Source organism: Serinus canaria, chromosome 1A (assembly GCF_022539315.1).
Source record: "Serinus canaria isolate serCan28SL12 chromosome 1A, serCan2020, whole genome shotgun sequence".
Classification (NCBI taxonomy): domain Eukaryota; kingdom Metazoa; phylum Chordata; class Aves; order Passeriformes; family Fringillidae; genus Serinus; species Serinus canaria.
Window position 1 is genome coordinate 33,750,257 of NC_066314.1, and position 16,549 is coordinate 33,766,805.

General features: G+C 35.5%; 1 protein-coding gene across 2 annotated transcripts in view; it reads left to right on the forward strand.

The window, feature by feature from the left end:
* The window catches only part of RAP1B (RAP1B, member of RAS oncogene family), a 34,486-nt gene extending 19,527 nt beyond the window's left edge, over positions 1–14,959 (forward strand). For both annotated transcript variants that reach the window (XM_030237887.2, XM_050985034.1), the window contains 6 exons: positions 860–928; positions 3,535–3,591; positions 4,694–4,834; positions 6,548–6,691; positions 8,484–8,599; positions 9,991–14,959. In XM_030237887.2, coding sequence (XP_030093747.1) covers positions 860–928; positions 3,535–3,591; positions 4,694–4,834; positions 6,548–6,691; positions 8,484–8,570 — 498 coding nt within the window. In that variant the 3' untranslated portion in view covers positions 8,571–8,599; positions 9,991–14,959. The remainder of the gene's footprint in view (positions 1–859; positions 929–3,534; positions 3,592–4,693; positions 4,835–6,547; positions 6,692–8,483; positions 8,600–9,990) is intronic.
* The last annotated feature ends 1,590 nt before the right edge of the window (positions 14,960–16,549 follow it).

The window sequence follows — 16,549 nt, forward strand, 5'->3', positions numbered from 1 at the left end:
GATTTGCATGTTGTTAGGAAACTTAATGCAACTTTGCTGCATCCTTTCTGTGAGAGTAGTTATATAGCTGTGGCAGGTAGATGATTAAAATGCATGAGCTCTTTTATTTACAGTTAAATGATTACAGAATGTTTTAGTCTGACCTAGCCTAGAACTGAAAAAGTTCACAAAATATGATGTTCTCAGCCCACCTAAGAACTTTGCATCTTTCTGTTTAATTGTGCATCCTACCATAAAGTAAGCTCCAGAGCTTACCCACTCCCTTGAGTAAGAAGTATTCTCTTGCGCAGCAGTTCATAAAGAAAAACTTAAATGACAAATCATGTTAGATTGTGAAATAACATTTTTGTTCACCTCTGAATTCTTTATCTCACTGCAGCCTTTCTGGATTTGAATGTGCCTCTCTGACTTGGCCATTGAGTCTTAAGTTCCATTTGACTTGTGCGCTAAAAACATCCTTCATGCTAGGTACACAGGAACAGCCTACTGAGTGTAGTTAAGACTAGTAAAAGCTGGCAGTTGTTTTTTGACTAATTCCTGTGCTGGCAAATAAGTAGCAGAAGATGTAGTTCTAAATCTAAATGTAAAAGCTGTGCAGCTGTATTGTATCCTGGTCAACTAGAAACTAATAAGAGTTAGGCAAACCTTAAATTGATGCATGCTTTAATTCTTACCCTCCGTGTGGTGGTGGATAAAGGAAAGTGTAGCACTGCTTCATCTAACAGTTAAATAGGCAATTGTTTGTTTTGCTTTAAAAATGTTCTGGATAACAGAGTATATACCTAGAACAGTGATTTGTGTACAATGTTTACAAAATGTCGCTGTGGAAGAGAATCTTACAAGAACTTTTGTGTTGCAGACTGTACAGTTTGTTCAAGGAATATTTGTTGAAAAATACGATCCTACGATAGAAGACTCCTACAGAAAGGTATATCAAAAAGATGTCTCTAGTGTTAGACACTTAAAGCTGTTATATATATTGTCAAATATTTGACTCACTGCTTGAAAATAGGTATGCCATATTAAACCAGATAACAAGTTTGAAATATAAATGTTCTCCACAAGTTTGCTTAAAAGAAATAATTCACTACCAACTTTTTAACGTTTAAGTATGTCTTGCTGGCTAGTCAGTTAAAAATTACTTATTTAATTGTCAGAGTTGGGAACAGGGATTGCAAAAAAATATTTTTTAAATTACCACTTTTCAATTTTATAATACTTATTATTAGTTTGTTTGTGTGTTAGTATTTCCAGGTAGATTTGGTCTTGGAGGTACGGCGCTGCTTTGCTACTAGAAAAATAGCTAAAAACAACTTCACGCCCTTAGAACACTGGAGGCATCTATCATACTGTACTCATAACAATTTAAACAATAATAGATATGCTTCCATTAGATGGGTTGTTGTGTTATTAATAAGTTAACACAAACCTGTCATAAATGAACAAGCATTTACAGCAAGTGGCCTGTTAGTTTCTCTCTTCCTGTCTTCAGCATGACAGGCTGAAAGGTCTGATTCTGCTTGCACCATCTTGAATCTCCATATTGCTCACTCTTCAGTTTCACCGGAGACCACAATTAAGATTCCAGACTAAGATAATTTATATCCAAACTGCTACCATTAACCATTTAGTGCAAGAGATAAGTTTTTGGCTGTGTCAGTTTCTTAATCTGTCTGTCTTTTTTGGCTCAATTACTTTTCATATGCATTAATACTCTGATATTGCTCATCATTTGGCCACAAAAATGCTGGTATCTATACCAAGGGAGGCAAGATGCACAAACCCTAGGTGAGAAAGGGCAAACTGCAAGAGCTCCTCTTTCAGCACTGAGCTGTATTTGTATTGGAACAAAGGTGGTGCATTAAGAGCTGTTCCAGCCTATAGTCACCAGAATCTTTTCTGAACAGATCAGGAATTAGTGAGAACAAAATAATAATTTCAAACCTCTTTTCTTTGACCTTATATAAACCATATGTTGGAAAAACCCAAGTCCGTCTTTAGTATGGAGCTTCCAGCCAAAGCTAGAACTCTTTTTAAAGACACGATAGCAGAAACAAATTCTATGTTGACACTTTTTCTGTATTAGAGAAGCAGGAATTTTTGACCATATCTCAGTGTGTAGTGCAGGACTTTGCTGGGTCAGGCCCAGTAAATTACTCCAAAAAACATTCACAGGCTGATCTAAAGTAAAGTGTTTCCTTTGTTATATATTTACATTCTTTAGGTCACAGTAGAATCATGATGTTTGCTGGGTGAATTTTCCCAAAGACTGTTTCAATGGAGCCTGAAAAAATAATGCCATCTTAAGAAATTTTGCTGTTTGCTAACTACATTTTTTTGGTTTTGCTGCTAATAAAGATTTATACTATTTCTTTCAGGTTTGTTCCTGAAATAACTAGTAATAACTCTGGGTATCCTTCTTTTCAAATCAGCCAGATTGTTGAAGTCTTGCTAAAGTCTGGACAACATTTTATATAGTCATTTTCACCTTCTCACTGTTAATTACAATTCTAACTTGCTTCTTGCCTTCAAAATGCTTTGGTTTGGCAGTTGAAATTCTATGCCATTTATGTAAAATGTTATTTTATAATATTTAAAGTTGAGAGAATGTGACTTGTTCATCTAAATAATTGAGCTTGAAGTCTTGAAACTTTATGCCTTGGTTTACTCTTCAAATATTTCTTCATAAAGTTAATAAATGCTGCTTAATTAGCTGAATGACTTCAGCAACAATACCTGTTAAAATAGTGATTTAACTAGTGACAGTGCATAAATGGAGAAGAGGCAATGTGTTAATCAGGAATTTTACTTGCAAATGGAAACAAGGGAAGTTTACCAATGGCTTAAAAAAAATAAAATTAATATATGGTTAGTCTGCTTGAAAGAGCTTGAGGGCACTTCCCTGTCCTTTGCTACTCTCAGGGCCATTTCTTTGAGGTAATGTCCAGTAGATAGAGGAACTCTGGAATGAATACAGAAATTCTTCTGTTTTCCTAAACTTTCCATTCTTTGCAAACTTCTCCAAGCTGGGTCAGTTTTCTAATTAGTGTTCCTAAAGCCTTGTTTTGGGGACACCACTTCTAGTGGTGGCTGTTTAATTGTTTGCTGTGTACTACTTACTCTTGTAGATGTAAATTACTATTAAATGAGCCTTAGTATGCCAATCTAGTTTTCTGGCTTTCACTATTTCTTTCAATCTGTGATGATCCCTGATACAAGTGGAAATTAGTTGTGCTAAGTTGCTGATAACCATCATTACAAATTTAGCAGCCTCCTTTTAAATAATCAAAAATCCCTAATCACTTTGCAAAGTGGTAGTTGGCTGCTCACACCGCATTTGAAAATGTCACTGGGGCTCTTTGAAAGGCTTCTTCCTGCTGTTTTCAAAGTGTATATCTATACAATCTTATTAAGCCATGATGTTGCTTTATGCATTATGAATTTACTTATTAAAAAAATCACACAATTTCTGATGTCTTTGGAGGGGAGAGTTGTAAGGGAAAAAATTGTAACCACATCTTTCTCTCTTGACAGCAAGTTGAAGTAGATGCACAACAGTGTATGCTTGAAATCTTAGATACTGCAGGAACGGTATGTAAAGAACAACTTTCCTAAATACTAATAATACAGTGTGTTTAAAAAAAACCTTGAGTATCACAGCAGAAAATTAATTGCAAGTTTCCCATGAGCTCATATTCTGTAACAGGGGAAAGAAATAGAACATTTTAAAAGAGATTGTGCTCTTGTTTGTTGCCCAGAAAAAAATTAGGATCCACTGACCACTGAGATTTGACTGTAGAGAATACGTGCTTTCTTCTGATGTCCTTTTTCTTTTGTGTGTGAGATGTACTGTGACATTGGGATAAAAATAGTATTGCTTCTGTCAGCTTATAGGAGCTCAAAGCAAAAGGGTTATGCTGACCCTTTGCATACTGGTCAGGTTTTTCTCTGACTAGTTCCAAAGTTACTGAAACCAGTAATTTCCTTTACTGATTCCAGTGAGTTTAAGCTCAAGATTCTTAGAGTTTAACATGTGTTCTTTGAAGTGTGGCAGTAATCTGGTACAATAATAACTTATTTAAATTCCCTATTAGATTAATACTCTGTAAATATACAGTAAGATGGAGTGGCTGTTTTGTAGCAATAAATTGCGCTTTTCATCTGACATACAGCAAGGGACAGGGAGTGATTGATCAGGCACCACATAGCCAAGTCACCAATGAGAAAGAGCCACATGCCATTCTACAGTTGTACTGGTAAGAGTGCACCAGCAAGTCTTTATATGCAATATCATAGTTGGCACTGAAGCCATGGAAATGTGACAAGTCTGTTGAGTGTCCCCATCCTCTATTCCATCTCCTTGAAAATTAATGTAGAATTTATCATAGGAAATTTCCTAGACTACAAAATTGGGTGTGAAAATGGATGCTTTCACTTTATGATCCATTTTAAGGAACTATCAAGATATGGAGAAAATGTTGGTGTGTTAGGAGAGATTCAGAAGCAGTTTAGCTTCTGTAATCTACAGATTACAGTGTACCTTCTACTGTATTTCTCTCCAGTGAAATTAGTTTCTCTAGTTTCTCTAGAAACTAGAAACTCTAGTTTCTCTAAACTAGACTAAAGTTTATAGCTGTTTGTGCAAGTATAATGCCAATTGAATGCAATATCTGTATCTTTTTTGTAATTACAGGAACAGTTTACAGCCATGAGAGATCTATACATGAAAAATGGACAAGGTTTTGCATTAGTATATTCCATCACAGCTCAGTCTACATTTAATGATTTACAGGATCTAAGAGAACAGATTCTTCGAGTCAAAGACACTGATGATGTAAGATCACTAAAAATATTTAATACTTAAAGTTTTCATTAGCGTGTTGCAGTGTACACACTCTGGTCAGGTGGTCTCCAAGTTTTAATTTAAGATGTGTGAACCAGTAGATGTACAGAAAGGTAACTCTTAAGGTAAACTGGAGGAATGTAGCTTGTCGTGTGTTATATGGAAAACTGTTTAATCTTTCTTTAAAATACCTTAATTGACACTGGGTGTAACTTTAGTCATTAGACTGCAACAAGCATTTCTAAATCGGCTATTGTTGCCTTAATTACTATGAGTGAAGTTTTCTGGTCAATATCCCTACAGTTTATGGTATTTTAAAAGCATAAAATTTTAAGTTGTAACCTTAAAACTTGACTGTTATGTTGCTTTTATATTTTGTCCGTCTGCTTGCAGTTAAGTTTGGTCATCCTATTTCCACACAATTTCTATTATGCATCTCTTAGCATTATTAAAGCCATAAAGGGAGGTTAAAACATTGTATTTTATCAATTATTAAAAGAACCTTCCAGCAGTTGGAGGAAGTGAATGCTTGGTCCCCTGATAAAGGAAAAGAAGTATTTCGAACGTGAAAACAGCAGTAAGAGTGTGTTTTTAAAAGAAACACCTTGTAGCTTTTAGCCTTCAGGCAGAAAAACTGCCGTCTTGAAGAAAAAAATAAGCAATGAACAGTTTATAAGGGCGATAATATCATTTAAACTGTGTTTATGCAAACTTTGATAACTTTGAGACATTCCTTACTGCATGTATCTGCACCGGCTTCTCCTGACAGCAGACACAGAATATATTAACCATTTCAGGAAAGCACATTAAGACTTATTTAATACAAACCACTTTGCACTTCCTTGACCATAAACACTTGCAGGTCTTGCCTATGTTCAGCAGATTTCTTCTTGAAGCAATTTATTACCCATTAGCGCAAATGTATCTCAGAAGGTTAATATTTAATTTCCCATCCACAACCTACCAAGTTACAGCCTTCTTTACCGTGAAATTAGTTTTGTACAATAGAATCAAGATAAATAGGATGATATTTAAAATCTTACTTCGTGTTATATTTATGCTGATTAGTATCATTTTGGAGGTATTTCCTTAGAACTGTATTTTTTTAGAAGACACTGCTCAGTCCTGAAAGACATTCCATAGTTTCAGGAGAAAGATAGTAAGCTTCAAGTTGCAACTTCAGTTTCCATCAGAATTCACAGAAAAAGTTTTTCTTATGCCCAAGCTTAGGCATGACTTGCTTTCTTAGTGAGGGAAATTAAATGGTCAAAATATTGTAAAACTTTTTTCAACACTTGAATCTGTGAGGACGTTAGCTATGTCCTTAAATTAGTAAAAGAAAGGAGGGGGGAAAAAATAGATGATGTTTTCTTGCTACAAAGGTCAATTCAGTGTTTTCTGTAGTTGGGAATGCTGGTAAGGTAGCATGTTCCTTTTCTCTGTGTGCTGTAGCTTGCTAATGAGAACTGTGTAATGTGCTGAGAGTAGAGGAATGGTGAAAGGAGCTTTAGCATTCTTCATCATGCTACCCAGGACAGGACACTGTTTCCAGGATTTTGGAATTTGTAAGAATCATTTTACCAGAGCTTGATTATTCTGAAAATCAGGATCCTCTAAGGAATCATATGGCTTTTAGGTGTGCATTTACACTGTGCCACTATAAAATTTTAGTTGTTTCTTTGCTGGTGCTGAATTGTTTTTTAGGTGCCTATGATTCTGGTTGGCAATAAGTGTGACTTGGAAGATGAAAGAGTTGTGGGAAAGGAACAAGGTCAGAACCTAGCAAGGCAATGGAATAACTGTGCATTCTTAGAGTCTTCTGCAAAATCAAAGATAAATGTTAACGAGGTAAGGCATTTTACCTGTGGTGGGGAGAGGTGTTGGGGTAGAAGAATGGGACACTGTCCTAATGACCATTTACTGTTTGTCAAGGAAAAACTAACAAAATCATTAAATAATATTCACTACAATGAACAAAACTGTACCCTGCTGTTGTGAGATGTTAATGCTAAGGGATCTATTTAGCTTTGACATGAAATTTTTTCTAATTATATTGATTTTAGTGTAATTAGTGTAATTTTCAAATTATCTTTGTAATAATTTAGGATAAATATTTCTCACATGTTCCATTCCTTAGTTGCTACAATCTTTTATCAATTGAGATTGTACTGCTAGACTTCTTTTTTTAAAGACCTTTAAGAGAGTTAAGTCACTAAAACTACTTGATTTAAGTTACTTGGTGTTAACACTATTTGAGATGGTAAATAGAAAAAGTATTGAATATTTTCTTAAAATTAGCTGCTCTGTAAAGTAAAAGGGATGCAAAAGCCTCTCTACTATATATCTACTTGTTTATTTAACAGGAGCTAGACAATTAATCAAATGCATGAATTTTGGGGATTTGCCATAATGCATGCCTTTTTATCCAGTGGGGAGTGCCAGCATGAGGAAAGGGATACAAAAAATTTAGAAAACGAATCTGTGTTAGTATTTACATTTCTGGAACAGCTTGAATTTTATGATAAATCCTTCAGTTCATTAGGTCATCTGGAAAACATTGTTGGCAGCATCAGTGAAGTTGAAAGGGCCTCTGTGCTAGACTTGCAAGTAATCAAAACAGTATGGTGGTTTTAACACAGCTGATTTTTAAAAAAAGTAATGTGTGTTTAATTAGGTGGGAATTTCTAGAAGCCACTGACTTTTTAAAAAATTCGAATTAATCACCATAACTGTATAAAAGCCATACGTTCAATAAACTAGAACTTCCAGCAAATACTGTAAGCCCTTGTTAGAACATTTGCTGCTTTGCAGCCAGTGCTTAAGAAAGTGCCAGGATGGGTTTAGCATGAGGGCTTCCTTAGTTTATGAGATGCTGAAGTAATTGGAGCAATGTCAATTATGAATGAAACAGATGCTGTTGAAATGTTGCATGTTTATTTGTTTTAAATTAGCCGTTCAAAAAAATCATGTTCTCGTTAGAATTCTAGGAGACTCAAAGTGTGAGAGTCCCATAAATGAGTTACTTTTCTAGGAAATTTTATGCTTCCGTCATGCTGTAGGTCTAGAGAGGTGGAATTAGTTCTTTAGACTTCAGTATTTTATAAGTTTCTGGAAAAACATGATCTCATTCAAATACAAGAGACTATTACTGAATATGTAGTGAATGTTTGTTACCATGAAATATGTGTAGTTAAAACTTACTAGAATTTTCTTTAAAAGAATATCCTAAGAGCGATTTGAGTTAGAAGAAAGCTGTGACCTGTTTCTTGACCTTACTGCTAAACTGCAAAGTAATACTATAGAGGAGTTGATCACTGTGGCATTTTTCATAGGAGTTTGACCCAGAGATTAAATAGCTGTGGGTTATAGATGCCTTTCCAGTTTGCTTCATTGAAACATTCTACAGTTTCAATGAAGCAAACTGGAAAGGCATCTATATGCCTGCCTTGGCAGACAATTACCTCAAGCAAGAAAAAAAACCAACCAGTTATTAACTAAGTATACAATTTATAGCTTTGTGGTAACCGAATATTTTCAGGGGTTCTTGAGTATGTGAGTGCATTATGTGTGAAAATTCAAGGCTTAAGGTTTTAAGAGAAGCCTCCTAATATCCATAATCAACTGATTTCTGTCTTTTCAGATCTTTTATGACCTTGTGCGACAAATTAACAGAAAAACTCCAGTGCCTGGAAAAGCACGCAAAAAGTCATCATGTCAGCTACTTTAATGCATAGCTGTACTGTAGCTCTGAGCCAGGTAAACATTTTGAATTTTTCTGCACATTATGGCTATTCAAAACAACAACTGAAAAACCTAAACAGCTCTGGTAGCTGTTGATGCAGAACAGCACAGAAAATTATTGATTTACATTATCATAGAAATATTTAATGGTCTTCTTTTTGCCATTTCAAAGTCAGAACTACAAATATGTGCAAGACACACTGTTCACACTAGTCTGGGGGGCTTTTTCTCAAGCTTTAAGTTTTTGGTAGAGCTCAAATTAACAGTGTTTCCTCTGATCCTTCAAAGCTTTTGGAAACATGGTTTTCTCTTTTAAGCCTGATAAAATCTACTGCAAGAGTTCAGTTATCTGGAATGCACACAGTACAATATTGTAGTTTGCATGCTGGTGTCTCTTTCTGCTTTGAGCTCCTGCTTATGCTTGTGTGATGTCATAGGAATTTAGCTTCCTTTCTTGAGACTCTGTGGATATTTTGAAGGCCAAATTGTAACACTCCACATATTTCACCTGAAGCTACTGGTTACTAGACCAATTTCTTACTTGTTTGCATTTGGCTAAATTTCTACATGACTTAATATGTGCACAAAGAATGGTGCTGAAGGATAAAGCAAGCTCCAGCCTGTTCTTTAAGCAAGCCTTTCCAGAAGTTAGTTAGAAGGCGTGGGGGGTTTTTTCTGCATTTTTTAGGGGGGTTTCTGGGCAGGTTATTTTCCTCTTTCTATCTCCAAACCTTAGTATGAGTAGAGGTCTGTCTTGATTGACCTGACATTATCAAAGTTGGCTGTTACCTCCCTTTCCTTCAGTGTTACTGAACATAAAGTGGTGCAGTTACTTCAGTGCTGTGATCCATTTTGTCGTCCAGTAGACGTATTGGAAGTACTGAAGGATCCTAGTAGGACATATCACTGTCAGAAATTGTAGCCTTTTTATTCATAATCAGGTAGTGCCACACGTAACTCTTTTTTAGAATATTAAAACCTCCTCAGTTTGAACAGCTTAGATCAGTTAAAAGTAAAACTAAGATGGTTCCAAAAGCATTAGCCGATGGTAGCAGAAATGGTTGTTGCCTTTCCTTAAAAGGATTTTTGATTCAAGAGCTTTGATCCTTCAATTGTGTTTGTTTTCAAAGCCATGGGAACTGTCATGCTATAAGTAAAACTAGTCCCATCAATCAATTATTACTTCCACAGTGCAGCCTGGATTCCTCTATGTATCCTAATCCAGTTAGGATAGTAATTGAGATAGTGTTATTTGTACATGTACAGTAGGAAGTGTATGATTAGAGAAGTGTTAAGGTTGTTTTCTGTTTGTCAAGAACTTTGCTAGCTCCTGCTGTAGCTGTTTTAAGCAAAGAACAAGGACAAATAGTTGTTACTAATGCTGATTCCTTGTTTTGTTGTTACAGGTCTGAAGAACTGTTGCCCAATTCAACAGTGCCAGCATTCCAACTTTATTAAACCTACCAACATCTTAAATGGACTTTCCTGTGGTGGTACCCTTTAAGAAATGGATGAAAGCTACATCAGTTTGCACATTCTATCACTTTCCAGTGTCATGAGAGATTTTTACTTCTAAATATTCTGTGTATGCAACTGGTAAAACCAGAGCCTACATCCAGTATTACTGATAAGAGACATTGTTCATCCACCAATGTTGTACATGTATGAAAACTGTGTACTGTATACTTCAACAATCCCCACTTTCTATTGGAGAGTACAATAATGTAAATCCTAAAAGCACCACTATTTTAGCATAATAAAAGAAAGTCCAAAGAGCTCCTATATAGACTACTCCAGATAACTTTGCTTCATCGGTATTTGTAGCTTATTGTAACTTTTTTAAAGAAATACAGGATCATCATCATCATCATCATCGTATTGTACAAAAGCGCTTTGATTAACACAACGGCTATATAGTTTTTTAATTTTAGGAAAAACCTGTGGAGACAGTGACCTAGTCTTTAAGAGTCCTTTCAGTATAACGTCTGACTAAAGACATGGCCTTTAATATCTGTTGGGAAGGAAATGTCCAGACTTTTCAACCTTTTATTGTATGTTTCCTTTTCCTTGTTTACATAGGGAACAATGTTTATAGTTGTGTGTACAGTGGGGGTCTACAACAAGTGTATATTTTAAAACAATTTTTTAATGATTTAACAATTTTTTGTAAATCATTTTTGGGCTTCTGCAGCTGTAGATTCTCACTGTGAATTCCCTTGCTTGCTCATGCATAAGTGTATTTGCAATACCAAATATACAGGTTTAGTACTTTTGCCTGTTAGTGATTGTTTTACATGTGTAACGTTTTGGTTGAGATGTTAAATGGTGGAAGAGTACTGTGGATGTGAATGTGGGAAGTAATTTTAATCATGTGTAATTGGTCACAGGGCCTAAGTTGCAGTAATTAACTTTTGCTGATTTATTTAACAATGCCTTGTTGCTTTGTATGCATTAACGTTTGGGTGTAAAGATTGTGTGTATATCCAACAGGGAGCCACAGTATTTAAATTGACCAACCTGATGTTACAACTGCTTGGAGGTGGCCAAATGTAAACTAAAAGCCTTAATTAAAGTGGTGCAATTTTGTATGACTTAGCATCAGTAGTTCAATAAATTTGGATTGCCATGCAAGGGCTTGCATTACAGTTATACTACTTGAATGTTTTGTGTTTTAGTAGTGCTAGTAAATACTGATTTTTAAATCTCTTGCACAGTGCAGATTCATACATCTTAAGATGAAGAGGAGACCCTATGTCTTTGTTTTCTGACAAATACATGCCATAGATATTTCTTGTAATAGTATCCCATGTTTTACTGTGAATGAATTTCTGACTGACTGAAATTCCACTTATTTCTGAACTTGGAATATGCCAAGCTCTAACAAAAGGAAACATCTAACCAAAAAAAAAATTGTCTTTAAAGGTTACACCATCATTGGCTGTTTTGGATACTTGAAAATATTTTGCCTGTTATTTTCCTCCTTTCCAGGGAGAATTAATGGTTTAAATTAACTTAGTCCAGCAAAAAAAAAATTATCTTGGGAGACAGAATGATTTTTCTGTATGATATCTGCAGGAACAAAACCTTATTTGTTTGGTTTTAAAGAAATCTGCACAAGAGCATTCTTGCAGTATGGAGTGTAGAATTTTGTCAACTTGAAATCCCTGGTAATAGTGTTGGACTGAGAAGTGGAATGCATGGACTGTAGATGATTTCCTGATCTTGGCCGTGCTGCTGGAAATTATTGTCACACCCAAATCCTTGGTACCTCCTGTTTCTCTGGCACAGAATTATCAGAGAGCTTGTTCTAATTCATTCCTGCAAATTTCATCAGATTAGGTTAGCTAATACTGGTAAGCTTTGAGATAGTTTAGGTTGCCCAAAGTGAATTAAGAAGCCCAGCTGATCCTTCCTGCTGGTAGTTTCATCAGTCATCACCATTGTTTATTGTAGGTAATATGCTTCTACTGTGCAGAGACAGACTTAAGATTGAATTTCTTTTTCATTTATCATTAAAAATCTTAAGATGCGATAATCCCCATCCTGCTTGGTCCCCAGAGTAAAGGAGACTGGAGCACTAGATGCCCTAGTTCTTTTTTCACGAGGTACTTACCTTCTTTGGTGAGCTAATCAGAAATTTTCTTCCCTTTATTTCCAACCTCTGCTTATTCAGGGCTTGTAACACTTTATTGTCCCGGCTGTCCTTTTATTGTTTTTTTTTAATGTGTTTCTTTTCCAGGCAGCTGTAGAGATGGCATTGGGTGGGAGTAAGAGAAAATTCTTTTGAGAACATCATAGAAGGGGCCTTGATCTGGTCTTGGTGTCTAGCCAAAGAATACTATTGATAGGGAAGATCAGGCTTTGTCCTGGAAAGCCTCTCTACTGAAGCATTCTTGTTGGTTCTCTTCTTCAGCATTAGAGGTATTCAGTTGGATCAAACCCTTAAGGAAGTAAAATTTTCAGAACCTCTAGGCTTTAACATCTAAAGATTGGGCTAAAGAAGGGAAATATGTTCCCCTATCCCCTGTATTTCGAACTTATGTCAGATGTGTAAAGCCAGCACATTGTAACCCAGGTAACACCTAAACCCCAGTATTCTTGAAAGTTTTGGCAAGCTTCAAGGGAGCAGTGTCCCAGTTGTTAAAGGGAAGATGCTTGACAAAATGTTGCTAATGAAATTATGAAGTGTACAGAAAAACACATTCTCTTCATGTTTAAATTGTGGTGTGAAAAGCTGTTCCCACTGAGGAAGTGAGCACCCAGTTCCCTGTGGGAATTGGAACTATGCAAGCAGTTACAAATTGTAGAAAAGAATCCTCTCTGCTGACATTTTTGAGCAAACTGTTACGTATCTTCAAGACAATTCCATTATGTACCAATGCTTAAGAAGTTCACTTGTTAAGAACTACTTGTACTGAAACACTTCTCCTAAAGCTTTGGATGAAAACATGCATGACTCACATTTTGCAGGCATTTTTGCAAATGTGGTGTTAATTCAAATGTGTAACTGCTTGTAAAGTTAGCTTATGCTTACAGTGCACACTGCTGTATTTCCTCTCTAATCTGAAACTGATGTATGTCAGTATTTAAAGTCTGAGCCTTCTGTGGAAAAAGTAGTATTTATGTCCTGAAATACAGAAGTATTATTTAATGGAATTGCACTCTTCATATTAGGACTCTTTCCTTGCAATATAAATTTCTCTTATATCTTACCTTATCCTAGTGCCCTTTTTCATTCTCAAATTATTCTGTGAAATGAATGTTAGTTGTCTAATTTAGAAGACTATTTGGAGACATTGCAATATGTTTTCAGATGTCCAAATGAATTAAGTGTAAGTTCAAACTGCTACTGATCTCCTACATAAGAGACTTAAATTCTGGAAAAGTATTGTGGAGTTAGACATTACAGTTCTTTCATAAGACAGACTGATTCTGTCATGCTAGAAATGAAAGGTGGCAGGAGTTTGAAATTTGGATTAAATGTTTTAAGTAAAATTGCCATTTTCTTACAGGTCAACAGTAAAGATGAGAATTTTTCTTTTAAAATGGTGTCAACAAACTGGATGAATCAACCATAATGAATTTTTTTCCCAAGTTTTCTAATTTTTGCCAGTTTTGAAAAGAGCTTAGTTGGGAAGAAGTTTGGCCACAATAATGTACTAGTTCTAGACTTCAGTTTAGACATATCAGCAGTAGAAAGTTACACTAGATGTGCATGGTCAAAAATAGTCTATGTACAGCTATGTAGCACTTTTTAAATTGTAATCTGATGATGTGGCCAAGTGTAGACAAAAAGCTTTTTGTTCAATTTTATACTGCTGTCCCAACAGCATTAGGATATATTTCAATTCATTGCTTTTATTTTGCCTGTGTGTGGGGAGGAGAATAATGACAAATAAAAAGTTGATTAGTATATAACAAAATGCAGTTTTAAGTTGTTCTCTAAGGTAGCATCAGAGTTATTAAATTAGGTTTTTATTTCTGAATCTCAAGCATGTTATGCTTTTCTTTCAAAAGCTTATGCATAACTTGAAGATTTCTAAAACTTATCTACATTTTCCATTTTATAAAGTAACTCTGGAATGATACTTATATTTGTGGAAAACTTTACATTCTGAGTCTTGAACTAAAAAACAAGCATAGTTGTTTTGTAGTCTTAATTTTGTTCACAATATTTCAATATCTGGGCTTCAAACAACGTATAAATGTGGATTTTGCTGTGTTTTCTGTGTTTGGGGTTTTTGGGGGGTTGGTTGTTTGTTTTAAATAACCTCCAGAACCATTTATTTTCAGAAGTTTGAGTCATCAAGCAGAGAGTGACTTCATGTTTTTAAAGAGTTGTTCTTTAGGGAGAGATTTGTGAATGGATAAAAGAATGTCTTTGCACTCCCACCGTGCTCACTGCTGTCTCAAGAGATCCTAGTTCTGCCAAACAACAAGCGCTACAGCTTCATTGTTTTAAGAAAGTTTACTACCACCAGGATTTTTTTCTTTGAAGTTGTGACTGGGGTGAACTTCATTTGAGAATCATTGTCTTTTCTAATTATTTCATGTAATGTCTTGTCTTTACTGTGAACTTGGAGGTGTGGGCCATTTCTGCAGTCCTGAATACTGAGTGAAATCCTAGTGGACATTACAGTTCCTTCTTTTGTCAGTATACTTTACCTTTTCATACCATGTGGCATTTTAACCTTCCAGATCTAATAGGGAGGGCTCCGTAGCTTCACTCCCATACTAAGTACAAAAAAATCTCTACATGTGAAATTCCAGCTCTCATCAACTGGGTTTACTGCTTGTAATGCACCCAATAGCAACAAAGACCCTTGGCAGTACTGTCATGACTTTCAGACACAAATAAAATGAGCTACAAATTTGTCTCTTTCTTTTTCCTGTTTAATAAAAAAAAATTGGTTTAGCTGAGTTGCCTCAATAGAAAGAGCATGAGAATTAATTTGTTTTGGTAAGAACCTGGGCAAACATTTTGAGAGTCAGCACATATTTAGATACTAAGCAATCACATGAACACATTACTTAAATTCTTGAGATTGGTTTTTTAAAAGTTTCTATGCATTTAAATAAAATTAAAATTTACATACTTCCAGAAATGTGTTTCAGCTAAGAAAAGATGGGATAAAACATGAACTTTTTTGCTTCTCTTAGGTAAAGGCAAGGTATAGTGTAGTTTCCAGTTGTCTTTGTACTGAGCGCAGTTGTGCTGCTGTCACATGTTGCACTTGAACTTTGTTGAGTTTTTGCTTTTGGTAATTCTGAATTAAGTTTTGTATATGGAGATGGCACATATGCAGCTTAGCAGGACGTTAAAATTAATTTATGAGCTGTCTTAAAACTTGTTTTGTAAAGGGTAACTGGAGTTTTGAGTTAGTTTACTTCCTTAAAGTTCATGATATACTAGATCAAAATTAACCTCATACATCCTGTAGGCTCTGTTAACTTTGCAGAAAGGCACTAGGAAGCAGAGGAACCTCAGGCATCAGCAATAAATATGCCAGGTTTCAGTGTTAGTTGTGCTGGCTACAGGGTCATCTTTGGGTGTCCTGCCTCTAAGTAAGGAGCACTGCTACCTCCCTTGATATTATGGTAACAACTGGAGTTAAGATCAGTGTATCTGATCCAACTACATGAAACTTTATGACAGGTTTAAGAATTTTAATTATAAATTTCAATTTAGAGTCCTTTATATCACTGACTGAATAAAAAATGTATTCTCTTCTGCTTCTTGGAAACATAAGATGCTTTAATGAGATTTTCAGTTATTTTTTCTTCATTTTTTTCCCCTATTTCCATCTTGGTAGCTAAATATGAAATGGGATGCCAGTCAAGAAGTACTGAAACACACTCCAGGTCTCAATCCAGTTCTGCCTGGAGCCTCTAAGGTGTTTGCCCAGCCTGCACTTAGGAGAGGCTGTACATTCTAAGACAAGTTCTCTCAAAGGCCCCAGTCGTTCATATACTTTAACAGGTTTGTTGGGTTGGAGATTTTTTTCTTAAAGTATGTATCCTGTCCTCTTAATTTCTCTTCAGACTTATTTCCTTTGCTTTGTTCTCATCTGTCATTGCTTTGAATAAACTTGAGACGGCACACAAAGGAAGCATCTGCTCTGTCATCATTACATTTCTCACTTGTTTACTCTCTGCCCTGAAGCAGGGCTAGCCTGAGGGTGTGAGCTGATAGCAAACGATTGAACCAGATACTGATTTGTACATTACTCTGAATTTCCCATTGCACTAGAGAGGATATACTGTTTCAGTAGGATATGTTGAGAGGTAAATTCTATTAAATATATAGTATTGAACTAGAATGTAATAATTTCTTAAACACTCTTTTAGTTTTCTATCATCATGAAGGTTGTTGCCTTTGCTTGTGCTCTTCTTGATAGTCTTCAAGATGGAAGGACAATCTTTTTTTGGTTTTGGTGGTTGGTTTTTTTGGGTATTTTTTAATCC